At 42.0% G+C, this 18241-nt stretch overlaps 1 protein-coding gene across 2 annotated transcripts in view; it reads right to left on the bottom strand.

Moving 5' to 3' along the window:
- Positions 1-458: 458 nt before the first annotated feature.
- Positions 459-18241, bottom strand: part of LOC117821533 (cryptochrome-1-like) — a 44630-nt gene continuing 26847 nt past the window's right edge. Inside the window, exons 8-15 of one of the 2 annotated variants that reach the window (XM_034695892.1) lie at positions 17887-18198; positions 16308-16459; positions 13402-13604; positions 13157-13267; positions 12882-13052; positions 11161-11241; positions 10612-10736; positions 459-5429 (exon numbers count right to left, since the gene is read on the bottom strand). In XM_034695892.1, the coding sequence (XP_034551783.1) occupies positions 5421-5429; positions 10612-10736; positions 11161-11241; positions 12882-13052; positions 13157-13267; positions 13402-13604; positions 16308-16459; positions 17887-18198 (1164 nt within the window). In that variant the 3' untranslated portion in view covers positions 459-5420. Of the gene's footprint in view, positions 5430-10611; positions 10737-11160; positions 11244-12881; positions 13053-13156; positions 13268-13401; positions 13605-16307; positions 16460-17886; positions 18199-18241 lie in introns of both variants that reach the window. The other variant, XM_034695893.1, reaches the window with a different exon arrangement.

Raw genomic sequence — 18241 nt, 5'->3', positions numbered from 1 at the left:
ATTATAAAAACTGAAACAGCAGACTTTGTGAAAATGTAATATTTGTGTCATTCTCAAAACTTTTGGCCATGACTGTATATACCAAAAACTGTGTGTGTAGCATGACTGAAAAAAAACACGAGTGAAAAAATTGAATTTCCCCCCTGGGGGTTAATAAAGTACATTTCTTCTTAAAATGTCTTCTTCTAATCCCCTTATGCTAAGTCTGCAGAAATGCCCACTTACAGAAAGGGTTCAAAAAGTCAGAGAGAGATCCCTCACACACTTGATGATTTCACAGTTGGACGGATCCTAAACCCTCACAGTCTTTGCAGGAGCGTGCCTTAAAGTCTGTGAGTCCTCGAGGGTGGATCAGGTGTGACCGATATACCGCTGCAGGCTCGGACTTGAAGTGAAGTGTGACAGAGGAGATTAAAAAACAAACCGCTCTGAAGGGAAAAAAAACAAAAGACAAGAGGTTTCAAGTTGTAACAATTTTAATTTCCTGTCCTGAACTTGATCAAGCACATGAAAAGCCTTTCACAACACAAAGGAGAGACAGAGCGGTAATATTACAGAGATGATAGATGGCGTGTTTTCACATTCGCGTCACCGAAAGGAGAACAAAAACAAAACAAAGACGAAAATAAAGCGAGAATAAAAACTTGGTTCAACTAGTTTTTCGTTTTCTCCATAGTGATAAAAGTTACAAAAACTAACATGTTTTAAATCCTCTTGATAACAGACAGAATTATAATACAGAAGCACTACAATATTTTACTCTCCCACTCCCCCTCCCCCTGATGTTACTCCTGAAGCTGAGGGCAGGATGATCCACAGATGGGACAAATATCCAATATCCAGCCCCAATCTGCATGCAATTTGAAATTTGAACACAAATATACACCAGAAGAAAGTCTGAATGTTGTGGTCTAGTAGGTTTTTCATCAAATGTTGAACGTATTGTCAGGTGTGTGTGTATTTTTATAATTTAGTGGCAGAAAAGCAGAAATAAATACAAAGTGACGCCCTTATTTTGTCATTTGTGCAGAGAATTTGGATTAAACTCCAAAATGCATTGCTTTAAAAGCCAGTTGTGCATGAATGCATCGTGGATGTTTGAGTTTCACTGCAGATTGAGGCTGCCTGCATGAACCTCTCCTCTCCTGTCTCACATTGAGAAGGCTGTGTGTTCATATGAGTGTGTGCTCCAGCTTTGAAATCCAGCCTGTGTTGTGTTTCAAGGAGTAATGAGGCAGAGCTTTTGTAATGTGTGCAACAAACAAGACTTGCAGGCTTACGCTGCTGACTTTTTAAAGTCTCCAAATAGATGCATGAACATTTTTTGTTTAGAGTGTTAAGCAGCTTCACATTTTACCGCCTCCTTTTTCTTGTTTCTCATGAATTTGGTGTCATGACTATGCCTTCCAATGTTCAAATTGTTGTGTGATTATTTGTGTAATTTAGTGGCAGAAAAGCAGAAATAAATACAAAGTGACGCCCTTACTTTGTCATTCGTGCAGAGAATTTGGATTAAACTCCAAAATGCATTGCTTTAAAAGCCAGTTGTGCATGAATGCATCGTGGATGTTTGAGTTTCACTGCAGATTGAGGCTGCCTGCATGAACCTCTCCTCTCCTGTCTCACATTTAGAAGTCTGTGTGTTCATATGAGTGTGTGCACCAGCTTTTAAATCCAGCCTGTGTTGTATTTCAAGGAGTAATGAGGCAGAGTTCTTGACGTGTGTGCAACAAAAAAAGACTTGCAGGCTTACGCTGCTGACTTTTTAAAGTCTCCAAATAGATGCATGAATATTTTTTGTTTAGAGTGTTAAGCAGCTTCATATTTTACCGCCTCCTTTTCTTGCTTCTCATGAATTTGGTGTCATGACTCTGCCTTCCAATGTTCAAATTGTTGTGTGATTATTTGTGTAATTTAGTGGCAGAAAAGCAGAAATAAATACAAAGTGACGCCCTTATTTTGTCATTCGTGCAGAGAATTTGGATTAAACTCCAAAATGCATTGCTTTAAAAGCCAGTTGTGCATGAATGCATCGTGGATGTTTGAGTTTCACTGCAGATTGAGGCTGCCTGCATGAACCTCTCCTCTCCTGTCTCACATTTAGAAGGCTGTGTGTTCATATGAGTGTGTGCACCAGCTTTTAAATCCAGCCTGTGATGTGTTTCAAGGAGTAATGAGGCAGAGCTCTTGACAAAATTAACCTGCATATGAGACTTCCAGGTTTACGCTGCTGACTTTTTAAAGTCTCCAAATAGATGCATGAATATTTTTTGTTTAGAGTGTTAAGCAGCTTCAGATTTTACCGCCTCCTTTTTCTTGTTTCTCATGAATTCGGTGTCGTGACTCTGCCTTCCAATGTTCAAATTGCTCATCGGGAACCGGTTTGAAAAGCGTGAGAACAGGTGGACGAAACCGGATCAGGGTGAATGACCTGGTGTGATTTTATGACCCCAGTGTTCACAGACACAGCTTGTGAAACTTGTATGTAAATGTTTGTAGTGTAGCGTCATGTGTGTGTGTGTGTGTGTGTGTGTGAAGGGTAGCAGGGGGGTAATAACATCAGCATGGGTGTATTTTACAGAGGGATTCATACATTCTCTGGTTGACTTCCACTGCATTCCTCTCGCCGGGAGCAGAGGTGACAGCGGAGGGAGGGGGTTGAAACTAAATATCATCCTTCCAAGGCTGTTACACAATCCTCCCCCCGCCGTCAAACCGTACGGCGACCAGTTCGTGACACTTCAAGTGTCGATGGGTCAAAGTTGCCGTGATTTTGAAACGCTCCTCTGCCCCCCTGAGGAGGGCTGCAGAGCGTCTCCCTACATAAATGAACTCCTTGTACAGTAGCAGAAATCCTTCATGAAGAGAGGGGACAAGGTTCTGAGGAATGTTGGTTTCTGTTTTTCCACGACAGAATCAGTCGGATGCTGTCGCCCGTCGTCTGTTGTGTCCCTTCGGCGTATTTTTTCTCCCACCTTTTTTCTTCAGCAAGTTTTTGGTTTTTATACAAATAGAAATCTTTAAAAAAATGTACAGCTTTGAGAGGAGGTCTCAGCCCACCTGCCTGCCTTTTAGTTCTGTCCTTGTGTTCAGCAGACGTTCACCTCGACACCGAACCCTCGAGGGTTTACCCGCAACAATGTTGTTTTTCCAGGTCTCTGACGTGTTGCACAGCAAGACGGGATCAAAGTTGTTTTTTCATTTCCACAGAGAAATCCACAGTTTACTCTTCTTTTTACCCGCTGAAGATGACTTTGAGACTTTTCAGAAACAAGAGGGTTCCAAGGTGAAAATGTGACTGACTCTATTTAAAGATATTTCACAGGAAATGTGCTCACCGTGACTTTGACAAAAACATAGATCAGAGCTGATGTTATCTGTTTCTAAACATGATTCAATGGATTGAGAAATAGCTCAGGATGACGGAGAAACACCCGAAACTGGCGAACAAGTGGAGGATGAGCTTATGACTCACGCACGCCATCCCAGAATCAGATAAACAGGAAGTTAAAGGTGACATATTCTGCTCTTTTTCATCAACATATATTGGTCTAAGAGGTCCCCAAAACATGTCTTTAAAGTTTATGCTCAAAAAAACACTTTGAAATCAGATTCTGGTCTGCCTGTAAACCCCTCTTTTTCCAGCCCTGCTCAGAACAGGCTGTTTTCTGTGTCTGTGCCTTTAAATGGGAATGAGCTCTCTGACCACGCCCCCTCAGGAAGTGGGTGTGGCTTCAGCTGTCCAGCACTTTGATCTAATGTTTACATGTTGGCTGCATAGACACATAGACGTTACTTCAACCCTCTGAATCTGATCCAGAATCTGATCCTGGCGGAGTTTCTTGTTGTTTTATTTGTCAGTATTTGACATGTAGCTATGTGGCTATGCTAAGTAGCGCTAGCACTTTTTCATGCAAAATAAAAATCCTCCACTAGATCTTCAAATCTGCAGACGTGGGGAGTCAAACCAACCTTTGTGTTTATTAAGACAGCCTACAACTAGCATGCCTCCCTCCTAAGCTCCTTGTTAGCACACGTGTGTGCAGAGAATGAAAAACAGAGGAGGGGTTGAGTTGTATTTTATACAGTCTATGGGCTGAATAAGCTCTGAGCTCTGACTTCCTGTTACAGACCGGATGGTGTTACAGAAAGGTGGAGAAATCAGGGGGTTTTGTAGACATGCCAGGGACACATATTTCAGGTAGAGAAGCATTAAGAAGTCCATTTTGCATGATATGTCACCTTTAAGTCAAGCTACATGTCAGTGTTTACATCTGACTCACGGACGTCACTTTAAAGCGCTTTCCATGAAGAACAACAACAAGAGCTACAAAAGGACTCTTTTACCCATAATGCCACATTCTTAAAAAAAAGGCAGTTTTAGAGCCAGGAACAAAAGTAAACATGTAAACACTCCTAAACCAGGAGGTGCATCTCAAACTGGAGCGTATCTTTGCTGGTCGTTTCTGAGTTTGACTCCTCCATGTTTTATCATTTTAAAAACTTGTTGCTCTGTCTGATGTTTTTGAAGTTTTCCCCAGCTGCATGTTTGTATGAAAGATGCAGTTTGAGTACACTTCAGCTGCACTGACAATAAGAAGGAAAATACACGATCTGCTGCTTTCTCTTTACTCTGCAAATCAGAGTTTTTTAGCTGCCGATACGAATCGAGATGATTCTCGTGTTCTAGAGAGGCAGTGAGAGATGTTCCCGTAAAATCAGCAGGCCAGTTATCACATCTGTGTTAGAAAGTCTGCAGAGCCTAAAAGGGAATGATATTTACACCCAAACTAGTGACATCAAGGTTTCTAGTGACTTCGATAACGTCCCTGAAACAACCCGTCAAAGCAGGAAGTGTTTGAGTCATTCTGCGTGTTGAAATAGAAAGTTCCTACTTTGTTTAAAAATCCAAATCAGCCTATTTACAAATGTTTCATGAACAAAACATGAAAACATCAGCCTCATAAAGAGACTAATGTGTTTGTTATTCTCCTGGTGGTGACGTTAGGATGAGCGTTGTAAACTCCAAACATACGACTACGTACATTTATAGCTGCTTCAGATTATACAGTTTATACTGACTGGTGGTCGCACTTTTAAGACAACAATATATGTTTTTATATTTATATATTTATACTATTTTACAAATAACCCATCCAGCTGAAGGTTGCGTTTTTGTCCAGAGAGAGTCAAAAAAACTGAGTCACATTTTCACCTTTGTGTTCGCACCCTGCAAGTTTCTGACGGTGGAATCAAAGCAGTGTTAGGTAGAGTGTGTTCCAAGAGGTGTGGAGCTGTGGGTTGTTTTAAAGGACAGGTGGCGACGTTGGGATTTCCTCTCTCTCTCTCTCTTTCTCTCTCTCTCTTTCTCCAGATGGTGACTCTAATGTGGATTCCAGATGGTCTCCTGGATTTCCACCCTACGTGGTCTGCAGAGGAGATAAAGAGACAGAGATGTTTGTTACATTATGTAAAACTGAGCAGCACAGATATGGAGCATGCAAAGTGAGCCACCCAACATTTAAAGCTTGAGCTGAGCTCAGTTTAATCATTTTTTAAAAATCAACAAAAACACAAGAAACAAGTGCAGAAGTGACCCTGCAGAATAAATGTGCAGCTCAATCTGAAATCCAAGGAGAGCTTTTTTACAAAAAGGTGTCATAAAAGTTACATATTTTGTCTTTAAACCCGCAGGAACTTTCCCCAGGAACTAGGGACTTTTTGAGGAACTACGTGCTTTTCGACCGCAAAACCAGCATCTAACTTTAGGGTTGTTAATCTCTCCCTGAAAAATTCCTGATTTTGGGGGTAGTACCTTTCAACGGTCCTGGTGGACTTTTTGAGGAAGTATTTGATTTTTGACCACAGGAACCAGGGTGTAAATTTAGTTCTGGGGTTGTTAATCCCCCTGAAAAGTCTCTGGTTCGGAGGATGTTCTATGTGCTATTTCAGCACAGGAACCAGGGTCTAAATTTAGTTCTAGACTCTGAAAAATCCCTGATTTTGGGGGTAGTACTTTTCAAAAGGTCCTGGAAGACTTTTTGAGGAACTACATGCTTTTCAACCGCAGGAACCAGAGTGTAAATTTAGTTCTGGGGTTGTTAATCTCCTCCTGAAAAAGCCCCTGCTTTGGGGGTGTGCTATGTGCTTTTCAGCTGCAGGAACCAGGTTCAAAATTTAGTTCTGGGGTCGTTAATCCCCCTCTAAAAAGTCTCTGCTTTTTGGGGTAGTACTTTTCAAAGTTCCTGGAGGACTTTTTGAGGAACTATGGGCTTTTAACAGCAGGAACCATGGTCTAAATTTAGTTCTGGGGTTGTTAATCTCCCCCGGAAAAGTCTCTGCTTCGGAGGATGTGCTATGTGCTTTTCGGCTGCAGGAACCAGGGTCTAAATTTAGTTCTGGGGTCTTTAATCTCCCCCTGAAATGTCCCTGCTTTGGGGGGCAGTACTCCTCAAAGTTCCTGGAGGACTTTTTGAGGAACTATGTGCTTTCGACCACAGGAACCAGGGTCTAAATTTAGTTCTAGACTCTGAAAAATCCCTGATTTTGGGGGTAGTACTTTTCAAAGGTCCTGGAAGACTTTTTGAGGAACTACATGCTTTTCAACCGCAGGAACCAGGGTGTGAATTTAGTTCTGGGGTTGTTAATCTCCTCCTGAAAAAGTCCCTGCTTTGGGGGTGTGCTATGTGCTTTTCGGCTGCAGGAACCATGGTCTAAATTTAGTTCTGGGGTCGTTAATGCCCCACTCAAAAGTCACTGCTTTTTGGGGTAGTACTATTCAAAGTTCCTGGAGGACTTTTTGAGGAACTACGTGCTTTCGACTGCAGGAAACAGGGTCTAAATTTAGTTCTGGGGTCGTTCATCTCCCCCTTAAAAGCCCCTGCTTTCGGGGGCAGTACTTTCCAAAGGCCAAGGGACTTTGGGAGGCGGGGCCTGCAATGCTGAATGTTTCTGATTGGTCCAGCACTCGCAGCGTTTTCATTGCAGCGGCCATGTTTAACAGACTGGAAGACTTCAGCCCAAGGTAGAAACACAGACAACAATGGGCGACAGGAATTATTTAGGGACTTTAAGTTCCTGGAACTTCTGGTTGAAAAGCACCAAGCCTGTTTTTTTCAGAGCTCCCCCTGGTGGCCAGCTGCTTTGTAGGTCGAACAGATGGGACACTTTTATTTCTATGGTTTATATCAAATTTAACAACTCTTGTTGTTGAGGTTTGGGGCTTCCTGTGTGAGATGCTGGCTGATGGATTGCATCATAAGTGGCTGGGGTGTGTCGAATTGAGGTTGTATGATTACCGTTGATGTAAGTTTGAATTTTGCCCACCATATGCAGATGATACTCAAATTTCAGTTGGAAATCTGATGTAGGAGATATTTCCCATTGTGACCTTCCATTACTCGCCTTTAATTATGCAGGCATTAAGTGTCCAGAAAGTTGTGGCTGTTGTTTTCCTGTACTTTCCAACTCACTGTTCGTGTTGTTAACTTGATGCTTTGTTTTGAATAATAGTGCATGTGCTGCTTTGCATGTTTCATTTTATTGCTAGCCTTACATGTACACCGTGGACTTTCTCTACTGCAGTCAGATGGAGCTGAATCTGCTACACAACACTGTCCAAATGTCAAACACTGCATGGATTTCAAACAGTGTCAGCATTATAATGGTTTGTGTTTATTTACATCATGTGTGTAAAAAACATGTTTACCTCGACTGTCACATTTAGACGTTGTGATGAGCTCTAAAGGTCAACGTGCATCAAAACACCTACATCTGATTTGTTTAATCAGTGTGGGTCGTTAATCTCCCACTCAAGAGTTTCTGCTTTGGGGAGTGTGCTAGGTGATTTTCCACAACAGGAACCTCTCGGTAAAATCCCAGATTTGGGGGGTAGTACCTTTCAAAAGTCCTGGAGGACTTTTTGAGGAACTATGTGTGTTTCGATCTCAGGAACCAGGGTCTAAATTTAGTTCTGGGGTCGTTAATCTACCCCTGAAAAGTCCATTCTTTGGGGAGTGTGCTATTTCGCAGCAGAAACAAGGGTCCAAATTTAGTTCTGGGGTCTTTAATCTCCCCATGAAATGTCATTGCTTTGGGGACTAGTACTTTTCAAAGTACATGGAGGACTTTTTTAAGGGTATATGTGCGTTATGACCGCATGAACCAGGGTCTTAATTTAGTTCTGGTGTCGTTTATCTCCCCCTGAAAAGTCCCTGATTTTGGGGGTAGTACCGTTCAAAGGTCCTGGAGGACTTTTTGAGGGACTATGTGTGTTATGATTTCAGGAACCAGGGTCTACATTTAGTTCTGGGGTTGTTTATCTCCCTATGAAAAGTCCCTGTTTTGGGGACTAGTACTTTTCTCCCCCTGAAAAGTCCCTGCTTTGGGGAGTAGTACTTTTCAAAGGTCCTGGAAGACTTTTGGAGGAACTATATGTTTTTTTCGATCTCAGGAACCAGGGTCTAAATTTAGTTCTCAGGTACTTATCTTCCCCCTGAAAAGTCTCTGCTTTGGAGGGTGTACTATGTGCTATTTCCCAGCAGGAACCAGGGTCTAAATTTAGTTCTGGGGTTGTTAATCTACCCCTGAAAAGTTCCTGCTTTAGGGGGTGTGCTATGTGCTTTTTCGCAGCAGGAACCAGGGTCTAAATTTAGTTCTGGGGTCGTTTAACTCTGTAAAAAATCCCTGATTTTGGGGGTAGTACCTTTCAAAAGGTCCTGGAGGACTTTTTGAGGAACTATGTGTGTTTCATCTCAGGAACCAAGGTCTTAATTTAGTTCTGGGGTCGTTAATCTCCCCCTGAAAAATCCCTGATTTTGGGGGTAGTACCTTTCAAAAGTCCTGGAGGACTTTTTGAGGAACTATGTGCGTTTCGACTGCAGAAACCAGGATCTTAATTTAGTTCTGGGGGTATTTATCTTCCCCCTGAAACGTCCCTGCTTTGGAGGGTGTACTATGTGCTATTTCGCAGCAGGAACCAGGGTCTAAATTTAGTTCTGGGATTGTTTATCTACCCCTGAAAAGTTCCTTCTTTAGGGAGTGTGCTATGTGCTTTTTCACAGCAGGAACCAGGGTCTAAATTTAGTTCTGGGGTCTTTAATCTCCCCCTGAAAAGTCCCTGTTGTAGAGGGTAGTACTTCTCAAAGTCCCTGGAGGACTTTTTGAGGAACTATGTGCGTTTCGACTGCAGAAACCAGGATCTTAATTTAGTTCTGGGGTTATTGATCTTCCCCCTGAAAAGTCCCTACTTTGGAGGGTGTACTATGTGCTATTTTGCAGCAGGAACCAGGGTCTTAATTTAGTTCTGGGATTGTTAAACTCCCCCTGAAAAGCCCCTGCTTTGGGGAGTAGTACCTTTCAAAGTTCCTGTAGGACTTTTAAGGGTATATGTGCATTATGACCGTATGAACCAGGGTCTAAATTTAGTTCTGGGGTTGTTAATCTACCCCTGAAAAGTTCCTTCTTTAGGGAGTGTGCTATGTGCTTTTTCACAGCAGGAACCAGGGTCTAAATTTAGTTCTGGGGTTGTTAATCTACCCCTGAAAAGTTCCTTCTTTAGGGAGTGTGCTATGTGCTTTTTCACAGCAGGAACCAGGGTCTAAATTTCGTTCTGGGGTTGTTAATCTCCCCCTGAAAAGTCCCTGTTGTAGAGGGTAGTACTTCTCAAAGTCCTGGAGGACTTTTTGAGGAACTATGTGCGTTTCGACTGCAAAAACCAGGATCTTAATTTAGTTCTGGGGGTATTTATCTTCCCCCTGAAACGTCCCTGCTTTGGAGGGTGTACTATGTGCTATTTCGCAGCAGGAACCAGGGTCTAAATTTAGTTCTGGGATTGTTGAACTCCCCCTGAAAAGCCCCTGCTTTGGGGAGTAGTACCTTTCAAAGTTCCTGTAGGACTTTTAAGGGTATATGTGCATTATGACCGTATGAACCAGGGTCTAAATTTAGTTCTGGGGTTGTTAATCTACCCCTGAAAAGTTCCTTCTTTAGGGAGTGTGCTATGTGCTTTTTCACAGCAGGAACCAGGGTCTAAATTTAGTTCTGGGGTTGTTAATCTACCCCTGAAAAGTTCCTTCTTTAGGGAGTGTGCTATGTGCTATTTCGCAGCAGGAACCAGGGTCTAAATTTAGTTCTGGGATTGTTGAACTCCCCCTGAAAAGCCCCTGCTTTGGGGAGTAGTACCTTTCAAAGTTCCTGTAGGACTTTTAAGGGTATATGTGCATTATGACCGTATGAACCAGGGTCTAAATTTAGTTCTGGGGTTGTTAATCTACCTCTGAAAAGTTCCTTCTTTAGGGAGTGTGCTATGTGCTTTTTCACAGCAGGAACCAGGGTCTAAATTTAGTTCTGGGGTTGTTAGTCTCCCCCTGAAAAGTCTCTGCTGTAGAGGGTAGTACTTCTCAAAGTCCCTGGAGGACTTTTTGAGGAACTATGTGCGTTTGGACCGCAGGAACCAGGTTCAAAATTTAGTTCTGGGGTCTATTTGAGGACTGTTGTATATAATAATTAAAAACCATTAAATGAGAAGGTGTGTCCAAACTTCTGACTGGTAGTGTCTGTGCCTCACATAACAACAGGAAGTCATGAAGGTCTGCAGAGCAGGAATCTGACCTGTGCACTCTGCCTCTGCATCTTGTTCATGGAGCAGGACGCCGGATCTTTCTCCCCCGAGCCTTCGCGTTCCGACTCGCGCTCCCGCTTTCCTGTGATGCCGCTTCTGGAGTGCAGGAGGAGTCCTGCATGTTTCAGCGGGCAAGAAAAGACACGTCTGTGTTAATTTCCCTTTCAGGTCTGGAGGTGGAGGATTGAGTAACAGTAGGTCAGGTTCACTGGGATGAAACTGTGAGCCAGCGTCACTGGTAAGAAAGGGATGCTGTTGAGACATCCACTTGTGACATTTTTCATAAGAATTCTTCAGTTTTAAGGTCATGATAAAATTTAACATTCTTGTGGTGTTCAAAAATAGAAACCTGTGTGGGCGTGAGAGTCACTTTAAAAACATGAGACGTGCGTTTCCTCAGGTGGTAAATGGAGTCTTTTCTTTATTATATATATTTCTATCTTGTGATAGTTGGCTCACTTTGTGTTGTAGTGTGAAAAGTGCTACACATATAAAGTCTCAGTGATGGACTGGTTCTTGTTTAATGTGTCGTCTCTTACCCGGGTGTTGAGGCACAGCGAACTCGTGGAAGAGTCGGCTGCTGGTGATGGTCTGGCTGGCGTCTGGCACTGAGTGGTATCCTGCAGGAGAACACACGTCAAAGTCAGGCCTGAAAACTTCAACCTGGCTCAGATTTCAACACTCCTATTAAAGCTAGAATAAAATGTATCTTATTTAATGTATTTATAGCTCAGAGGTTTGTGCATTGTGCAAAAGCTGCTGTAGATGCATTAGGTGCAGGTTTCATGTAACACTGTACAAACTGCGTGCAAAGAAAACGTGCTTCATAGTGCTTCTTCAACATTCTCACAATCCTTCAAAATGAAAAGATAGATTCAGATTCTTAATGTTTATATTTCCCTGTTCTTCAATCTCTCTTTAAGCTGTTATCTAAAGCAATAAGAGACAAAATTCAACACATACTGAACATCAGAGTGTTTTTATGGTAAAGTAATTTCATGATAGGATAGAATAATCCTTTATTTGTCCCATAATAGGGAAATGTACAGTGTCACAGCAGCAAAGTGGAGAGTGCAAAGATTACAATAAAGAGCAAATTAAAAAAGTAAATATTAAATTATTAGTAATAAAAAGTACAAAGTGTATCCTTAGAAAAATATGTAGAAAACTAGGTGTAAATTAGTGTGACATTTAATAAGTAAATTAAGATAAATACATTAATAAAAAATCATAATAAATAACAAAAGAACAATAATGTAATATATTAAAGTAAATCATAAATAATAATAAACTAGTAATGATAATAATAATCTAATACATTTAAGTAAATATTAAATAGTTAAGAATATAATATATTAAGTTAAATCATGAATAATATAAACTAATAATAATGCAAATATAAAAATCTAATATATTCAAGTAAATCATAAATAATAATAAACTAGCAATGGAAATAATAATAATATAATACATTAAAGTAAATATTAAATAATACACATAATAAAATATATTAGTAATATACTAGTAATGACAATAATAATAATATAATACATTAAATAAATAATACATTTTATTATTATATAATTTATTTAATTAAATCCTAAATAATAATTAAAATAAAATAATATAATTTATTCAAGTAAATCATAACTAATAATAAACTATTAATTGTAATAATAAAATACATTAAAGTAAATAATAAATAATAAACACTTTGATATAATATATTACATTAAATCATAAATAATAAAAAACTAGTAATAATAACAAATATAATCAAGTGAATGATAAATAATAATAAACTAGTAATGATAATATTAATATAATACATTAAAATAAATAATAAACAAACATTTTGATATAATATATTCAAGTAAATCAGAACTAATAATAATAATAATAATAATAATAATAATAATAAAACAAAATAATAAAAATAATAATAATAATAATAAATAAAAATTAGAAATAATTTTAAAATAATTTTAAAAATAAAATAAATAATAATAATTTTATACATTTTAAAAGTAAATTAGTTAATTAACTTTTATACAGATTAAGAAGATTATAGCTTTTTTCAGTGTGTTAGAGGGGATTGATCTCAGAGGCAGATAAAAGACGGGCCTGATTTAATATTTTCAAAACGACTATTTCTGTATTTTACAAATTGGAGGAAAACAATCACTGAATATTTTCTCTAACAGCATGACTAATGAGGTCAGTTTGAATTTTTTAAGAGCCAATCAGAAGTCATCCTTACCATGCTGCTGCTGCTGCTGCTGCTGCTGCTGCTGCTGCTGTTGGAGAGGTTGCAGTCGTTGCTGCTGTTGTGCAGCACTGCTGTGTCTGCTCTGTTCTTCATTATCAAAGTTGAGGAGGATGCTCCCGTTGCCTTTACCCGTGGCTACAGAGCTCCCCGACACTCCAGGCACTGAGACAGAATCACAAGGAGACACGAGTTTACTGGACTGTTCCTACGACACACAACGCTTTGATAAAAAACATGAAACACACATCTCAGGAAATCAAACTCACTGTGTGAGTTGTTATTGTTGTTGTTGGTCCCTGACTGCTGCTCTCCAGGAGAGTAAGCCATCATCCCTCCGTTCCCGTTCCCATTGGTGGACGGCACTGAAGCCAGCAGGCCTGAGAGACAAAGACACAGACATAGATTTAAAGATGGCACAAGCAGAGTAGAGCTTCTAAATCATGTTTTGCAGGATTGGAAGGATGATTTATTTAGTTTTGCATGCAGGCAGTAACTCAGACTCCTCTCTTACCGAGTCCCCGGTACCGGCTGAGCTGCTGGTAGATCTGCTTCATCCTCTCGATGTTGAGCCGGCTCGCCTCTGCGTGGTGCACCATCGGCTTCGGGTAGTGAACTCCGATGATGCACTTGGCCGCCGCCTGCACAGACTCCGGGGCGTTCCACGGGTCGTAGATGTACTTAGCGGGGAAACCTCGGAGGATAGGTAAGTATCGTCTGGAAGCACAGGGAGACATTAGATTCACCGTCGTGCTTCGGCAGGTTGTGGACGGTTACAGAGTAAATTGGAGGAGGGGGAGATGCAGGGATGCAAAAGGTGTCTCATTGAATGAATGATCTGACATTTGTTGCATAAGGTTAGTAGATACTAGAACACTAGTGTTGCTGTAACTGCACATGTGCAGAACAACAGACCTTTTCCTCATTAAAGCACCAAAATGATTCCGTGTGTTCTGATTTCACAGCTTTTAAAGTATGTGTTGAAACTCATGAGAGCATGCTGGTCTTCAGCACTTCATGCTTACAGGTGTTATGGGAAAAATAAGTGCTACAAAATGAAAGCTACAAACAACCACAACACTGCACAGTATGGCTACAGTCATGAGAGTATGAGTACAAGGTTGCTGTGGACTTGAGGGCACTGAGGTGAGTTAGCATCGCAGTGCAACCGTGAGGCCTAGTACAGATCCCAACGTGGTGCAAGGTAAAAGCAAAGGGCTGTGGTCCCCTGTGGACAACATTTACTGAGAGAGAGTACAAAAACAGCAGATCCTCCAAGAGATGGAAACTGACTGCAGCAAGAGAGAGGAGTCAACATCTCACGGTACCATTCAACACTGCTGGAGTTTGGTCTTTCTTGCCCTGTCGTGGATTTACTCCATGTGACAAAGAGAAGCCACCTACCTACTGCACATGGTCCCACCTTACTGAGTCCAAGGAGGGGGGAGACAGAGAGAGGGAGAGGAGTAAGGAGGGAAAAGGGGGAGGGGGGTGAGTGACAGAGTGCACCACTGGGAGGCAGAGAGGGGAGAGTGGGGTGAGGAATAGGAGGATGAGGAGGAGGGAAGGGGCCAGGGTGGCGCGACAGCTCTCCGGTCGCAAAGGAGACCGCCCCCCGTCGCTAGAGAGAGATCACCTCCACTGTGGTTGATGATGCTAGGAGACGCCTGCTGTAACACGCAGTTAGAAAGCAGAGTGTATTGACCCCCGCCCACCCGCCCGCAGCCCTCCCATCGAACCCTGACCGGAGCAGGTGTATAGTGGAAACAGTTCTGCCATTGAGAGGTCACTCTTCTTTTGAATCTACTTTCATGTCTTCTGTGAGTTAAAGGCAGCAGCAGCTAGAAAACATCCCTACATGCATATTTAAAAAAAAAAAGTGCATCCAAAAATAAACAAAGAAGAAGTGAAGCATCTACAAAAACTGGAACAGTAAGTCCTGGTCGATGACAGAAGTCTTCCATTATACCTCACAGCTCCGTCCCCCATAATCAGACACTGGTGGACTGAGAAAAGAGCTCTTGCCTGTCCCCCCTATCCCGTCCCCTCAGACTGTGGTGTTTGTCTTTAAAGTGGTCAGCATGCCCCAGGGCCCCGTCCCCGGCCCCTCCGCTCGCTGTTGACTTGTTCCCCGCCCACAAACCACAGCACCACGCTCTGGGCCGGAGCACTAGAGGTCCCCCCTCATTTCACCAAAAGGGACCACAACCCCCTTTTGTGCCAGGGAGATCCACGTCCCTGTCGGAGACCAGCGGCCCAACTGAGGACAGCATTCAAATAAGCAGAGCACCACAGAACATTCCCCAAAGGGTCGGATGAGGGACTTTGTCCAGCGTCTGGGCAATGGACCACTTCCCAGCTGGTCCGATGCCTCTCCTCGCTACCCTTCAGGGGATGCTTCATAGTCCTCTACTTAACGAACGCAGGCAGGGCGCGTGCATTTCCCCTACCAAGTGGTCAGAATCCCTTTTGATGCAATGAGACGCCACCGAGTCACAAAACCCGCCCAGAGGGTGCTGCTGGGGCCCCCGTCCCTCAGGGTCTCACAAGCAAGAAAAGAAACAAAACAACCACCGCTTTCTCAACTCAGACCCCGACTGACACCCAGAGCAGCCCTGACCAGCAGCCAGGCTGCACCTGGATGGAGGGGGTGGGGGGTTTGGGTGGGGCAGGGCGTGGGAACGGCCAATCACCTTAAAAGCAATCAACTACAATCTACGAAGGGGAGAGGGAGAGCTGAACTTTTCCCCCAATCCCCCCCAAAAAATACAGATGAGCCAGAACACAAACACAGAGCCACATCCAGAGACAGAGAAGAGGTCATCTACGCCTGCGAGGTTACAATCACCTGCCGGCAACAATCATTAATATATTCATTCAAGACGTACGCAATCACCAAAGAGACACTCACAGACACTTAAAGAAGAGGTACACTGTGGACACGGAGGTTATGACAAAAGACATGCCTGATTCAAAAAACTAAAGTGCTGAAGTTTGAACAGAAAAGAAGATGGACCGACGAGTAGAAATAAAAAAGGAGAAGAGGGAAGGATGGTTTCTTTCATTCACTTACCCAGAGATCTGGTGGTCCCCCTTTATCCCTCCGTCTCTCTCCCTCACTCTAACTTTGTCTCCCTGATTAAACCTGTGGTGGTGGGTGAGCTTTGTGTGCCTCTGTTAAGTAGTTTGAAGATTATCCCTAAAAAATGTGACTAACTTTAAAACCCTGAGAACCCTCGCGTCTGCAAACAACCCATATATATACGACTGTTCTGTCTCACATGTGTGGACACGTGTTCCTCCTGTTACCCCGTATCTCCCTACATGTGTGTGCTCCAGAGAGACAGAGGGACGAAGGGTGCCATCCAGGTGGTGGGTCAGCAGGTGTCACCAATGGGCGATGCGAGGAGAGGTACCCACCTAATGAAGTCCCCGTTGGGGTCGGTGCGCCGGCCGAAGCCCACGGGGCAGTAGCAGTGGAAAAACTGCTGGAAAAATGAGCTGCAGGACAGCCACATCCAGCTGCCTGCATTCACGCTCCAGTCTGCGTCGAGAAGGAGCTCCTCGAAGACCTGGAACACAGAGACCGCATGGGAGTCAGACTCCTGTTTGAAACCTGAAGCAGGGATCATGTTACTGAAGTTCAGAGAGGCAAAAATACTACAAACAAGAGCTGTCGGGGAAAAATGTCAAATGAAAATATTGTTTACTAAAGTACCGAAGAGGAGAAGGGCGAAAAAATATCCTTTAGAGGTTATGCCAGAAAAAAAAATCAGTATTCTGAGGTCAGAATTCTGAGATCAAAGTTAGAATTATGAGATCAAAGTAAGAATTCTGAGATCAAAGTCAGAATTCTGAGATCAAAGTTGGAATTCTGAGATCAAAGTTAGAATTCTGAGATCAAAGTAAGAATTCAGAGATCAAAGTTAGAATCATGAGATCAAAGTTAGAATTCTGAGATCAAAGTTAGAATCATGAGATCAAAGTAAGAATTCAGAAATCAAAGTTAGAATTCTGAGATCAAAGTAAGAATTCAGAGATCAAAGTTAGAATCATGAGATCAAAGTTAGAATTCTGAGATCAAAGTTAGAATTCTGAGATCAAAGTAAGAATTCTGAGATCAAAGTCAGAATTCAGAGATCAAGGTTAGAATTCTGAGATCAAAGTTAGAATTCTGAGATTAAGGGCAGAATAATAAGATCAAAGTCAGAATTCCGAAAAACAAAGTCTAAATCCTGAGGTCAGAATTCTGAGATCAAAGTTAGAATTCAGAGATCAAAGTTAGAATTCAGAGATCAAAGTTAGAATTCTGAGATCAAAGTTAGAATCATGGGATCAATGTAAGAATTCAGAGATCAAAGTTAGAATCATGACATCAAAGTTATAATTCTGAGATCAAAGTAAGAATTCAGAGATCAAAGTTAGAATCATGACATCAAAGTTAGAATTCTGAGATCAAAGTTAGAATTCTGAGATCAAAGTTAGAATTCTGAGATCAAAGTTAGAATTCTGAGATCAAAGTTAGAATTCTGAGATCAAAGTTAGAATCATGAGATCAAAGTTAGAATTCTGAGATCAAAGTTAGAATTCTGAGATCAAAGTTAGAATTCTGAGATCAAAGTTAGAGTTCTGAGAAAAGAAGTCATGAATCGGAGAGGAAAATTCTGACTTCTTTTCTCAGAACAAAAATGAATACTTTAAATATAATTTTTTTTTATTATGAAGTCAGACTAAAAAAAGTCAGATCTAAAGAATTGTTTTTCGTTGACCTAGCCTCCAATATATCTTTTTAAAGTGTCCCTAATCCTCTTCCGTCCTAAAGTCTACGTCTAGTTGTTTTTTCTATTTTATCTTCTGTGAAAATAGAAACAAAAATCTGTCATGTTTTCCTTTCGGTCACAAACGTTGTAACATAGAAACATGCTTTCAGTCTCATGCAGATCTTTTTGCCGTGTTTTGACAGGGTCTATTTTTCACTGTGAAATCCTTCCACCCTCACCTTCATCCCTTCCTCCCAGCTGATCCAGAGGTCCCCCCTGGTGAGGAAGCAGGCCACTGCATGCCTGGCCAGATGATGGATCCAGCCCTCCTGCCTCAGCTGAGTCATAATGGCGTCTATCCAGGGAAAGCCCGTTTTGGCTTCGGCCCACTTGGCGAGCGCTTCGGGGTTCTTGTCCCACGGGATGCGGACGCAGATGGGGTTGCCCTCCATCTTGTCGAAGCGCGGGTTGTTGGTCGCCGCCGTGTAGAAGAACTCCCGCCACAGTAACTGGCCGTACAAAGAGAGCGGAGGGGAGCTGTTCTTCTTCACCTGCATGACCACGAGAGAGGAAGTGATTAGATTCAAACGTGTT

The sequence above is a fragment of the Notolabrus celidotus genome, chromosome 11 (assembly GCF_009762535.1).
Source record: "Notolabrus celidotus isolate fNotCel1 chromosome 11, fNotCel1.pri, whole genome shotgun sequence".
Taxonomy (NCBI): domain Eukaryota; kingdom Metazoa; phylum Chordata; class Actinopteri; order Labriformes; family Labridae; genus Notolabrus; species Notolabrus celidotus.
The sequence above is the reverse complement of the archived record's forward strand: the minus strand, read 5'-3'. Positions and strand labels throughout refer to the sequence as shown.